This window comes from Montipora foliosa, chromosome 6 (genome assembly GCF_036669935.1).
Source record: "Montipora foliosa isolate CH-2021 chromosome 6, ASM3666993v2, whole genome shotgun sequence".
NCBI lineage: Eukaryota > Metazoa > Cnidaria > Anthozoa > Scleractinia > Acroporidae > Montipora > Montipora foliosa.
The window spans coordinates 61,106,707-61,120,121 of record NC_090874.1 but is presented as its reverse complement, the minus strand read 5'-3'; the positions used below and the strand labels follow the sequence as shown (position 1 = coordinate 61,120,121).

General features: G+C 38.4%; 1 protein-coding gene across 1 annotated transcript in view; it reads left to right on the top strand.

Annotated features, from left to right (window-relative positions):
• The first annotated feature begins 5,527 nt into the window (after positions 1-5,527).
• LOC138005865 (major facilitator superfamily domain-containing protein 12-like) overlaps positions 5,528-13,415 on the top strand; it is an 8,520-nt gene continuing 632 nt past the window's right edge. Inside the window, exons 1-4 of the mRNA XM_068852042.1 lie at positions 5,528-5,908; positions 11,695-12,233; positions 12,744-12,852; positions 13,277-13,330. Coding sequence (XP_068708143.1) covers positions 5,906-5,908; positions 11,695-12,233; positions 12,744-12,852; positions 13,277-13,330 — 705 coding nt within the window. The 5' untranslated portion in view covers positions 5,528-5,905. The remainder of the gene's footprint in view (positions 5,909-11,694; positions 12,234-12,743; positions 12,853-13,276; positions 13,331-13,415) is intronic.

Genomic DNA, 13,415 nt, shown 5'->3' with positions numbered 1-13,415 from the left:
AAGTCACTTTCCATTTGCGATCAGTCAGATATTTTAGCCGGAACCATTAATTAGCACCGGTTTCGTACCGTGTAGAGGCAAGGAAAGAATTTCAGAAGTACACACTAACAGGTTGAATGGTCTTATAGATCTCGTGTAATCACAAACTCCGAATCGAGACATTGACATTTATTGATTCGATAAACTTTGACTGACCTTGGAATATTTAAAACCTATTGGATAAGGAGAACGGCCTTATAAGTCCCTTTTCACAAACTAGATTCTCGAGCAGTAATCGCCCTCAAAATTGATCTGTTTAGAGAAAGATCTGATCGTACTTAACTGCAATTTGCAACATATGTACATCTTATTCGGCGCATTAATCTTTCCAAGCCTTGATAGTCTTTGCCGGACTGCAGTTTGTTCATATAAGTGAATTTGGGGATATTTGGCTGAAAAAAGGCTCTTCGCTGATTCTACTCGAACTGCAAAATGACTCGCTATTGATTCAGCACCGGCACTCTGGAGCTGATGTTATTTATAGCAGAAATTGTGCGCTTTACTCTCGTCCTTCTAGCAGTGCTTTTTTTCGCGGGTTTATTGCAGCTATAGCCTCAGGGATTAGATGAATGATAATACAGTCGATAAGATTGACAATTGCTGGTCATGAGCCTCTGTGAAGGATGCGCATAATGTAACTTTTCTTTTTAACGCCATAACTGTCAGGTAAAATCTCTTGCCGGCATTGATCCATCTTTTATTAGTTTTTTCTCGCCCACAAATTCCTTTGCGCAGTTCCTGCATTTTCTACAGGATAATAGAGAACCGTACCGTAGCCAAAATCAACTATCATCCGAGCAAACTAAGGGTTGGGTGAGGGTGGGTGAGGCAGGGTGAGTATTTTAATCCCGTGGGATGCTGTGGAACACAGGCACACCACGGTTAAAAACCAGTCGCGTATCTTTTTGTTCTTCGTAGTCACAAATGTGCATACCCCGCGGAAATTGACTTAAGCCCCAAAAACCAGGGATCCGGGGGAACAATCATAACTCCGTGCGGTAGTTTTACACTCCGCCTGCGTGATTTGAATCCGAGCCCTCTGCCGCACTGACAGCACGAAAGAAGCGCACTAAACTACTCGGCAAAAAAGTCTGGTATAAGTGGTGAAAAGACTTCTTCGTAGTCTGATACAGCAATTAGCCTTGGATGGCTGTTCACTTTATCATTATCATTATCATTATCATTATCATTATCATTATCACTATCACTATCACTATCACTATCATTATCATTATCATTATCATTATTATTATTATTATTATTATTATTATTATTATTATTATTTTGTTCTTTTTGTTTTCCTTTTTCGTAGTCACGATTTGCACGTTTTTTTTTAAATTCCCCATGCCGCGGAAAGCGACATGAAAAGACTTTTTCCAGACCTGAACTCGGGCCCTCTTGCATCAGATGTTACCATCATGGCTGTTGTTTTTACTGGTTTTTGCATTGCATTTATAACATTTTGCGTGATTTCGAAGATGGTACCCACCTTTTCGGAGTACAGACTCAAGGAAACAAAACTCTGCATTTTTGGCTCATTTATGGAGCGGACGAGCCGTTAATTTGGTAGAACAGATGTAGACTTAACGGTATTGATTTAGAAAGAGTCGAAATTAATTTCGATGAACCGCAGGTACAAATGTGCAAAGGTAAGAAATATTGAGTAGTCTAGGGCCAGGGGCTCATGTATAAAACGCATGACAAAAACAGAACTAAATAATAATAATAATAATAATAATAATAATAATAATAATAATAATAATAATAATAATAATAAGCAAGCCGATAGTAGATAGACTGTATCTGAAAAGAGCAGCGGGAGGGCGTGGATTATTAAGTGTAGAAGACTGTGTGAACATTGAAGTGGGCAGTCTATTTAGATACATTGGAGAAATTAAGGAAAGATTACTTCGTTTCGTATCGGGTGAAAATATTCTGGAGGGGGGGCCTACAAAAATAGAAGTGTCTGAAGAGAGAATGTCTAATTATAAATACAACAACAAAGCATTACATTGCCAATTTGAGACAGCTACAGAACAAGTAAGGCACCCAGAATCCTGGGGTGGTTAAAAAGGGGAATACTATAAAAAAGAAACTGAAGGACTGCTAACCGCTGCACAAGACCAAGCATTACGGACGAATAGCACTAAAAACAGGATTGATAAAGAGGATTTGTCTCCGATGTGTCGGTTATGTGGGGAACGAGAAGAGACCGTAAGTCATATTGTAGCGGAATGTAAGAAATTGGCGCAAAGAGAGTATAAAATGTGGCGACATGATAAGGTAGACCAAGTTATCCATTGGAAACTCTGTCAGAAATTCAACATCCCATGCAAAGACAAGTGGTATAATCATGATCCTGAAGGAGTTATAGAAAACGATCAAGTAAAGGTGTTATGGGACCTCAGAATTCAAAGAGACCACCAAATTGAGCATAATAGACCTGGTGTAGTTGTTCTTGATAAGATAGAAAGCCTGTTATGTGATAATAATAATAATAATAATAATAATAATAATATACGAATTGTTATCTAACTATAATAAACTAGATAATAAAAAGAAAAGGTAGGTAAAGTCAGCTTACAGGCCTAGTAGCCCATCAGGCCGGGGCTTATCCCCGGTTTCTGTAGCATGAAGCGACTAAGGGGTATTTCTACTTCCCCCTAGTTGGGATGCTAGTCCATCGCAGGGTTAGCCCCAGCATTTCGCTGGTACCCATTTATACACCTGTGTGGAGAGAGGCTCCGAGGGAGTAAAATGTCTTGCCCAAGAACACAACACAATGTCCCCGGTCAGGACCGGGGCTAAAAATGACATTTATCGCGAAAGTAATTATGTTCATATTAAGAGGTTAGCTAGCCAGTATTGCCTGGTTCCGCTTTTGGAAAGATATATTTCCATGTGTAATATTGAACTTTCCAGTTCAGTTGCTCTTTTTCGTCCAATAAGATTATGCGTCCACCAATTCTTACAAGCTATATGGAGTTAAATTATGTTATACCAGATGTAGGGATATGTTTAAAGAGTGCCTTAAGGAAACAGGGGTGGATCATAAATTGTACGGTCTTCATAGTTAAAGGTCTGGTGGAGCCACCTCTGACGTTAGTTTTGATATTTATCTTTCAGAAAGGTTACTCAAGCTTCACGGACGGTGGAAGTCAGGTACTGCGAAAGATATGTATATCCTCGAAGACGTTTCTACACGTTTACAAGTAACTAGTCAGCTTGGCTTGTAAATTAGCATTTGTTTAGTTCGATTCAGTTTATTTGCGTTATTAGGATTGTTGGTGTGAATTTTGAATAAACTTCAGTTGTTGGACTGCCTGAAAATCCAACCATCAAGTTGTTGTATTAATATAATTTACGTTCGTCTGAGCGTAGCGAATTATAACGTAAATTGTTTTTTTTTCCAGCCGAGTCTGAATATTCTAACTTTTCTGCCGATTTTATGCTGAACATATTCTTCTGATTACGGCATTTGGCATTTCCGTTTTAGAATTGGGGATTTGGTGTCCACATCTGTATCATAATCGTGTTACATTGTGCATCTGCTCCGCGGTTGCTTTTTGTCGCGTCAGACGGCACTGGACCGCTTTGGCTTATGAAAATAAAAGCATTCTTAAAACATTCTTATACAGATTAGTTGAAAATGTATGATTGAATTGTTAGTATTTGCACCACACAAAATTATTCTCTTTTTCAAATCTCAGCCTTCGGTTTTTTCTTAAAATAATCTTAATTGTGACTCTGTGATTGCGAATAAAGTTCATTCAACTGTAACTGGTTCGACCTCCTAAGTCGAGCTGTTTTAGGCCTGGAAAATAATCTCTATTTTTTTGTAAATTCGATCCAACAAGTGTTAATTAGACAGTGTTCGAAGCTTATTTCCAACAACAGTTCGACTTAAGGTCGAGTTTACATTTGGCCGGATCTTGATTCGTGATCGTAACTGAGAGTTTTTTCTTGAGTTTACTTTTGACGTCATTTTTCTCACAAATTACTAAGCGGTCGATCTGGGTCATTTGATCAAATAGAATTGTAAAGAAAACACGTTTTCCACGTGTTTTATACCAAAGAACATGTGTTTTTCTTTCTTCAACAAAATAAAATTATATGCGCCCGTAGGGTTCGTGCAATTTCTCGTCTGCTTGTGCTCTGCAGTACGCTTTTCACGTGTTTTAACCCAAAAAGCGCCTTTGACATTTTGCATGCGCGCCATGTATATGAGGGATGTGTTTGGTCTGCAATTAGGCCTGTTTAACTTCATAGTGTGCCTCGAGATATGATTTCTAAACGCCATAAAAGCGTTTTACCTTAAGTGTACACATCAACCTTTAGCTAAAATTTGAAAATTATAAATATATTTTTTAGACTTTACCTTAATAAGTAATTCATGCTCTGGGGCCTTGCTCGTTCTCCGAGACATGAATTGAAATGATGAAAACGCGGACTGTCACTTAGTCTAGTATTCTCAAACTTATTAAGTGAGTGGTTTGTAATCTCACTTCATGAGCTCCTGTAAATGAAGTTTTCAGACTTGACTGCGCTCCGGTGTCACGCTCACTGCAGAGCACGCGTATACGAGCAAACCACAACAAGTTGCACGAACTCTACGGACTCATACAATTTTCTTTTTTGTTCAAGACAAAAAACACATGTTCTTTGGTACAGAACACGTGAAAAACGTGTTTTCGTTAAAAGTCTATTTCATCAAATGACCCAGATCGACCGCTTAGTAATTTACAAGAAATGTAATTATAGCAAATGATGTTCTTTGGCTTAAAACACGTGAAAAGTGTGTCTTGTTTTGTTTTAATTTCGCTTCCTTTTCTATTCACCAAATGACCCAGATCGACTGAATGGTAATATTCAAAAGTCTATTGAGAAAGAACAACGGATGTCAAATCTTGTCGACAAAAATAAACTCAAGAACAGATTGAATAAATTCGGTGGGAAGCTGGAATGCCTAATTTACGAAATGCCTTTATCAAAGACGATTAAGAAACCTGAACTGAATACTCAATCTGACTCAATATAATCAAGGAAAACTATTTACCTCAGATTAGCACTCACGTACATTTTATACACGTTGCATTTCGTTTTAATCGTATGCAACAAGTTTTTCACGAGCAGTTTATTATATAGTGAAGACCGATTCTCGTTTCACGAATTTGAAAGTGATGAGTAAGTTATCGAAACTTAATTCTAAAAAAATATAGTTAATTTTTATCCTTAACATTCTTAAAATGTTCTTGAAGTCGTACAGTATAAGTTATAATACAAACGTGGAATAAGAAAACCAACATTATTTGAGGCTTAAAGCAATTCCAAAGTTATTATTTAGTTAATGGTCCTGTTAGACTACAGTCTTGCACTTCAGTCATTTACCTTTATTTACTCACAAAAGCCGCAAAACATGTAAAAAACAGCACAAATGAGAAAAATAAAGACGTTCTCAACTCACTCTCAGCCTGGGTATATTCTTTTTTGGTAGGTTGGTTACTTTCGCCTGAACTTCCTGATAAAGAAAATCTTCTTGTAAAATTAAAGACCGTAACAAATTATAAATCTCAGAATAGCCTTGAGATTTTGCAGATTCTCGAGAACCGAGAACATTCCGGGTGATTGCATATCGGACTTGACATTAGATTAACCTCTGCTTCCTGCTTCCTTGGTTGTGCAGCCCACGCAATGAAAGCCGGAGTGCTCCTTTTTTTTTTTTTTTTGGTGCAAATCTTGCATATAAAACCTGGCTCATCGCACTTTTGAGCCACAGAGGTCGTGAGCGCTGAATCAGTCATCATACTAAATATTGGTTGGAAACTGCCTTTCATTGAAAATTCGCCTTTGACTCAGTTGACTCACAATGGTAAGTGACTCCCCCATTTGCGATCAGTCAGATATTTTAGAACCATTAATTAACACCTGTTTAGTACCGTGTAGAAGCAAGGAAATAATTTAAGAAGTGCACTTATTCAAGACGTCACTGGGTGCCAGTGATATAAACGGTAGGGCTTTTGGAGCACTGCAAACCAAATTAGATCATTGTCTGAGGGTGTGGACGGGGTTCACTGATAGCTGAGAGTCGGCCAGAATTTTAACTGTTAGCTGAGAAACGATGTGTTTTTTAACTGATAGCTGAGAATTGTTGATGTGTTCTTTAACTGTTACTTGAGAAATGGGCAAAATTTAGCTGAAAGCTAAGATTCTAGCGCCGCCATCCTGACCATCTTGTCTCTTTTGACTTTTGAGGTTGAATGGTGTTATAGCTCTCGTGTAATCAACAGCTCCGGATTAATCGAGACATTGAAAGTAATTGATTCGTTAAACTTTAATTGACCTTGAAATATTTGAAACCTAACGTCTAAGGAAAACAGCCTTAAGTCTCTTTTCGCAGACTAGGTTCTCGAACAGTAATCGCCCTCAAAATTGGTCTCTTTAGAAAAAGATCTAATCGTACTTAACTGCAATTTGCCACACATGTACATCGGCGCATTAATCTTTCCAAGCTCTGATAGTCTTTGCCAGACTGTAGTTTGTACATATGAGTGAATTTGGGTATATTTGCATGAAAAGGATCTTCGTTGATTCTACTCGAACTGCAAAGTGACTCGCTATTGATTCAGCACCGGCACTCTGGAGCTGATGTTAATTAAAGCAGAAATTGTGCGCTTTACTCTCGTCCATCTACCAGTGCTTTTTTTTCACTGGTTTCTTGCAGTTATAGCCTCAGGGATTAGATGAATGATAATACAGTCGATAAGATTGACAATTGCTGGTCATGAGCCTCTGTAAAGGATGCGCATAATGTAACTTTTCTTTTTAACGCCATAACTGTCAGATAAAATCTCTTGCCGGGATTGATCCATCTTTTATTAATTTTTCTCGTCCACAAATTCCTTTGTGCAATTCCTGCATTTTCTACAGGACAATAGAGAACCGTACCGTAGCCAAAATTAACTATCATCTGAGCAAACTAAGGGTTGGGTGAGGGTTTAAGTATTTTAATCCCGTGGGATTCTGTGGATCACAGGCACACCACGGTTAAAAACCAGTTGAGTATCTTATTCTTCTTCGTAGTCACAAATGTGCATACCCCGCGGAAATTGAATTAAGCCCCAAAAACCAGGGATCCGGGGGAACAATTACAACGCCGTGCGGTAGTTTTACACTCCGCCTGCGTGATTCGAATCCGAGCCCTCGGCCGCACTGACGTCGGCACGAAAGAAGCGCGCTAAACCACTTGGCAAAAAAGTCTGGTATATGAGGTGAAAAGCTAATTTTTTCGCTTCTTCGTAGTCTGATACAGCAATTAGCCTTGGATGGCTGTTCACTTTATTATTATTATAATTATTATTATTATTATTATTATTATTATTATTATTATTATTATTTTGTTCTTTTTGTTTTCCGTTTTCGTAGTCACGAATTGCACTTTTTTTTTAAATTCCCCATGCCGCGGAAAGCGACATGGAAAGTCTTTTTCCAGACCTGAACCTGGGTTACTGGTTTAAGTATTGCATTTATAACATTTTGCGTGATTTCGAAGATGGTACCCACCTTTTCGGAGTACAGACTCAAGGAAACAAAACTCTGCATTTTTGGCTCATTTATGGAGCCGAGGAGGTGTTAATTTGGTGGAACAGATGAAGACTTAACGGTAGTGATTTAGAAAAAGTCGAAATTAATTTCGATGAAGCGCAGGTACAAATGTGCAAAGGTAAGAAATATTGAGTAGTCTAATATATCATGTTAACATCAAATCACAATTTTGCAACTTTTAAAGCTTTCAACATGGATCGAGCAGTCGAGACGTTCACCACTGGCGGTGAAGAAATCGAGTTCAAGTACAGCCAATATTTTCAGTGTCCTGTCGAAGCTAGTACAGTGCACAAGGGTTACAAGCAAATTTTACACATAGTACGCTTCCCTTTTATCGACAGATAACTAAGTTGTTTTGTTGTATCCGATATTTTTACTTCAAATACAGTTCGTTACATATCAATCAATCAATCAGTCAATTTATTAACGTCATTGCGTAGGATTGAGGTTGCCCTTAGTAATTCTGCATATTATTAGTTATTGTTAAACGTTTTAGTGTGCATGGGAATTCTTAATTGCATTGGTTATTCTACGTGGTTTTAATTTTATTAATGTTTTATATCATTTTGCATCCTTCATTGTCAAGAATTTTCAGTAAAGGAATCATGGAAGGCCAATTATTGGAATTGTTTGGTCAATGACTAGTATTGTTCAAGAAGTTACAGACCTTCAAGATTGTTAGCATTTTATTTAAGGAGCAAAACAAGGTTTAATTCAGTGTTATGTTTCGGCCAGACAGTTTTGTTCTGTGAGAGTATTTTTTGTAGCAGGGGATAAGAACACTTGAAAATGTTATTTGTTCCTGATTGAGAAAATTAATTTTAGCACAAAGAATGCAGACTAATTTGAGCATGCGATTAGTAGACATTGAAGCTGATTGTGAAAACTTAGGGAAGTTCGCTCCCAAAACGTTCCCACGTACAGATTTTTTTAAAACTAGCCACGCAGAAAGGTAATGATCTACTTTTACCAAAAAGGCAAAAAAAAAAAAAAAAAAAAAATTGGGGGTCACCGTGCTCGTTTTCGAGATCATGAGGTGCATTTTTAGAAGATTGCGTTACTTTAAGACGATTTTAGCGTACAACTGTCAGCAATAACAAAAAGCTACATTAGTGATTTTTTGATCCGGTAAATGTACTCAATTCAAAATAACTAATATAACTAAACAAACTTTTGCAGCTGAGGTCTTTTTCTGAGGTGAAATAGACCTTAAAAGACGACACATATTATTCTAAGAAAGAAAACTTCGATCGCACGAGAGCATAAAAGGTGAAATTTTTGTGAATTCTCAGGTACAGATTTTTTTGTTTTCTGTTAAAATGGACAAAATCAGGAAAGGAAGTGATCTATGGACAGAAAAATGGGGGTCACCGAGCATTCAAGAGAGTAAAATCGCTGCGAAGTTCTCAAAGGGATTGTCTATTCGCACTGTCACACTACTGCATGACATTTCCGAGAAGACCTGGGTCCACAGCTATCCCTTAATGCCACACGTTTTCACGTTCCATTCTTGTGGAAAATGTTTCCACCTACAGCATCGTGTTTACCTTCGTGGTCTGCAATGCATGACATGTGCGTGACATACGCAAAAACATGCGCAGTAGCAATGGGCGCGAACATCCTTAATTCACTGTCCTGCAAACTATGTTAATACTTTGATGCCAGGAATCCACTTTGGCTCAGTTAGGAACTTTATTTTCAATTCATTTTTGCAAATGAATTACCGTACAACTTAAGGCTGGTTCACATTTGAAATTGTTGGTGTGAGCTGGGAAACCTGTATACATTAATTACCATACCGTTCCAAACTCTGCTTGCAAAGAAAACACCAATTAACCAATCCTAAAAATTATTAGTCCAAAATTATGAAGATCTAGACCAATATTATGCACACAACTCACGAACTAAAAATAAAAAAAATAAGAAGGCAACACCCTTCACAAATTCAAGGATTTGATTTTTCAAGAATTACATTTTAAATTTTGCTTTTAGTGCTATTTTTAATTGGCAATTGGTGTACTTTATTTGAAATTCAAACTATCCTACAACACGCTCTGATTCCCACTTGTGCAATAAGCACAAACACAAGCACAAGTATAAGCATAAGAAAAATGGTCTGGGAGCGGGCGTAAATAAGTATTAACACAGGCATACTGAGCATAAGCACGAGGAAAGGAAACATTCCTTTTTTTTGTGCTTGTGCTAATCTCACGCTTGTACTTGTTTCACCAGTGGGCACGGACGTGAGATAAGCACAAGCATAAGCTGAATCGAAGACTACCAGTTCTTCGTCTGCCATTTTAGGATCATTCCAGATCTTCTCCGACGTTATTGCGCTTGCTCATTGCCTGATGTTCCTTGCTTGTTTCACGTGTGGGAACGTCCTGTGCTTATGGCTGTGCTTGCGCTTGTGCTTATCGCACTTATCGCACAAGTGGGAAGGAGGCTATTAATTCAGTTTGTACGCAAACCAAAAGCAAATAAATGAAGTGGTCGATTTCCATTCATTACGCCAAAGAATTCTCACTTTAATATCCTAACATTCGTCAAGAATCTTTAGTAAAATTAAACTCTGATCGCTGTTGTGCTGAGTGTTTCCATAATCATTGGCAAAATTAATTGTGTCAATTAATAGACAACCTTTACTTCTCTTTGTACAAAAAGTAGCTACTTACAGCAATTATCAGTCACACGCACCCTTCAACGGCATTTTTCCATTTTTCGAAACTGAATTGATTGAATGAATTGATTTCTTCACTCCAACTAAGCATGGTGGCCTGCTATAATTGGACGATTCTTGTTAACGGTTTGTGCATCCCACGGAAACGCCCTTAGGCGTCTTGTTGGATTTAACATCAAAATGCCTAAAGGCAGAGGGCATAATTCATAATTCGATAAGCCACGTATTTTTTCGTCTAGGTAAACATTATACCTGGAATAAATAAACAAAAGACTTCTCGTGCAATCTTCGAATAACATATCGACTCTTCACAGCTGCTTTCACAACGCACCAAGTCATACCACGCAAAATATATGGGTTATTGACGAACCCTGAGGTCAAGATAACTGGGTATTGGCCAAATTCTTTTGCGTGTTTCGTCTCGGTCAAAATATGCAAAAAAAGAACGAGGCCATTACCCAGAAATCTTGACCAAACAAGCATGGTCAATAAAGGACCAAAAAATGATCTTTGATCTTGCTGGAACAAGCGAGAAATCAAGAGCCGGCAAGATAGCTCCATCTTGCCCGCTTGGGTAGCCAATCACAGCGCGGGATTTGGTTCATCTTACCCGCTCACGGAGCTAGTCGTATAATAAAATACCGTACATCAAAATAACCTCTAGTGTATAAAGATTTTCGTAATGAGATTGTAATGAGATGGGTAGAAAATTGGGGGGAAAAAAAAGCGATAGTAGGTTCGAGTGACTTTCGATGGTTGAAATGCTGTGGTAAACTGGAATGACTAATTTACGAAATGAAATTATACTTTTTTGTCAAAGACAAGGAACTGGCTAAACTGACTATATACCTAATTGACTCTGTACATTCCATGCACATTGCATTTCTTTTAAATCGTATGCAACTCGATTTTCGCACGCATTTTGTTTTATAATGAGATCCGACTCTAGTTTCACGTATTTAAATTAAAAGTGATTAGTGAGTCATCGAACGTCATTCTAAACTTCTATCGCTGATTTTTATTCTCCGTTTTTAGAAGGTGATTAGATTACGCGTTAGGGCCACGACGCGGTTTATGAAATGTCCTCAACATTTAACACGCCTCACTTCAGGGGGGAAAAGTGAGTCAAAACCATTTCGGGACAATCGAGATTAGTGATGGGGCGTGGTACATGAACTTCATTTCAAATGCAAATTACCCATCTCCTAAGTATCACATAACCAATGGAAAGGTTTTTTTTACATATGGAGATCTATGAACTGATAACTTCCGGACAAGGTTAACCTTCTGTTATTTCAGCAACCTGTCAGCCTCCAACCCCCATGACTAGCTGTAAAAAAATAATAATAATAACTCGCAATCACTTTTTTCAGGTTTTCACAATGAATGCACTGTATCTGCGTCATAGATCGTATGATTTAAAGGAATCACCGGCAGAGTCTCGCACACCCTTCTTTCAACGTTTTGCTTGTGGATTGGGCCACGCCATCAATGACATCACTCGACAACTTCTCTTCTCTTTCCGTCTTGTCTTCTTTATGAACGTCCTTGGTCTCTCTGCCACGAATTGCGGCTGGTTGATTCTTGAAAAACAGTTGGTTCACACTGTCATGTCGCCTGTTTGTGCGATCTTGGTGGACAGAGTCCGCGTTCCATTTCTCTCCCGAAAGCTTGGAAAAAGAAAGTCTTGGCATTTTTGTGCGACGATTTTGGAAGCAGTATTCGTCCCGCTGTTTTTCACTCCTTTCTACCTTTTTCAACTTGACAATGGACAAGAACGGTTGCTGATATACTTTGGAGCATTGAACGTCATTTTGGGTGTCGCCGGCAGCTTATTGGATATTTCTCATTTGTCTCTTATTCCAGTCATTGCCAAAGATCAGATGGAAGCAGTAGAATTGAGCGCATGGAGGTTTGTACATAATCCTTTATCTTAAAGGCTGATTGTTAAGGCTGCTGCTAGTGTATAGGAACATGCGTACATAGTTAATTGACCAGTCCCCATTCGGGCTTTTCAGGGGCATTCAAACACAATCAACGAAACGGCAGAAGAAAACAATAACAACTGTTCAGAATCCCAACTGGCCGGAGACAAACCAATTGGCTATTTACTAGTACAGTCGAGAAGTTGAACCAGGGACTACCAGGATCAATTTAACGAGTGGTCAGAGAGGGTCTTGAACCGTCAAGGAAAGCGCCCTCACCATTGGGCCGCACTGCCTCCGCATGGCATGGGAGCGGCTAAAAAATGGGCCTCCAGTGCAGCAAATCATCGATGCACTTTTCTATCATTCTCTAGGATTTAACTTCCTTTCCTCCTTTTTTTTCTTCGGAATCCACTCCCTACACTTCATAATATTCATAATAATGGTCAAACCACAAGTTTTAAAGTGTTAATTAAACACTCAATTTCCCATTTTAGGACTGCTTTTACCTACTTGAGTGGTATTTCGACCTGTGCTGTGGCTTGGGTAATATTTGGCCTAGATTCCAAAAATCAAATTTCTGAAAACAGTTCCAAGGATTTCATGGTAAAGTAGTTTGTGTTTAATATTTTATCATACTTTACTGAAACTACTGTATGGACATTTTATTACGTTATGATGGTTAAGGGAATGGCCCAACAATAAGTTAATGGTTCCATACCATCGGGGTCAGAAGTCATAGAGTAGAGGGCATTGGGGTTTTTGACAATTTAATATTTAAAATGATCATTTGTCTTTTCGCCACAGAAGTCAAAATTTCTTATTGAAATCCGCGTGCATCTAATTATGTGCATTTCTGGACATATCTGAATTTCTTACCCATGGTCTTGGATACAGCTCTTTCCTTCGAACGGTTTTGAAAACAAAGTAGCTTTTGCAAGCGATATTGTGTAAGGTTTGGGGTGTTTTTTTTATTAAATAGGCAGAAATCAGAACTGGCATCCTCTGACATTCAATTTATATACTTCAGGTAATGACTGCAATATTGGTAGGACTAGGGGTTTTGCTTGCTCTGATATTTCATGTGGGACTAAAGAGCCTCTTTACAAGGACGCGAATCCCGATTCCCCTTGAGGAAATTATCGACCCTACAGGCAGCAAATTTCGCG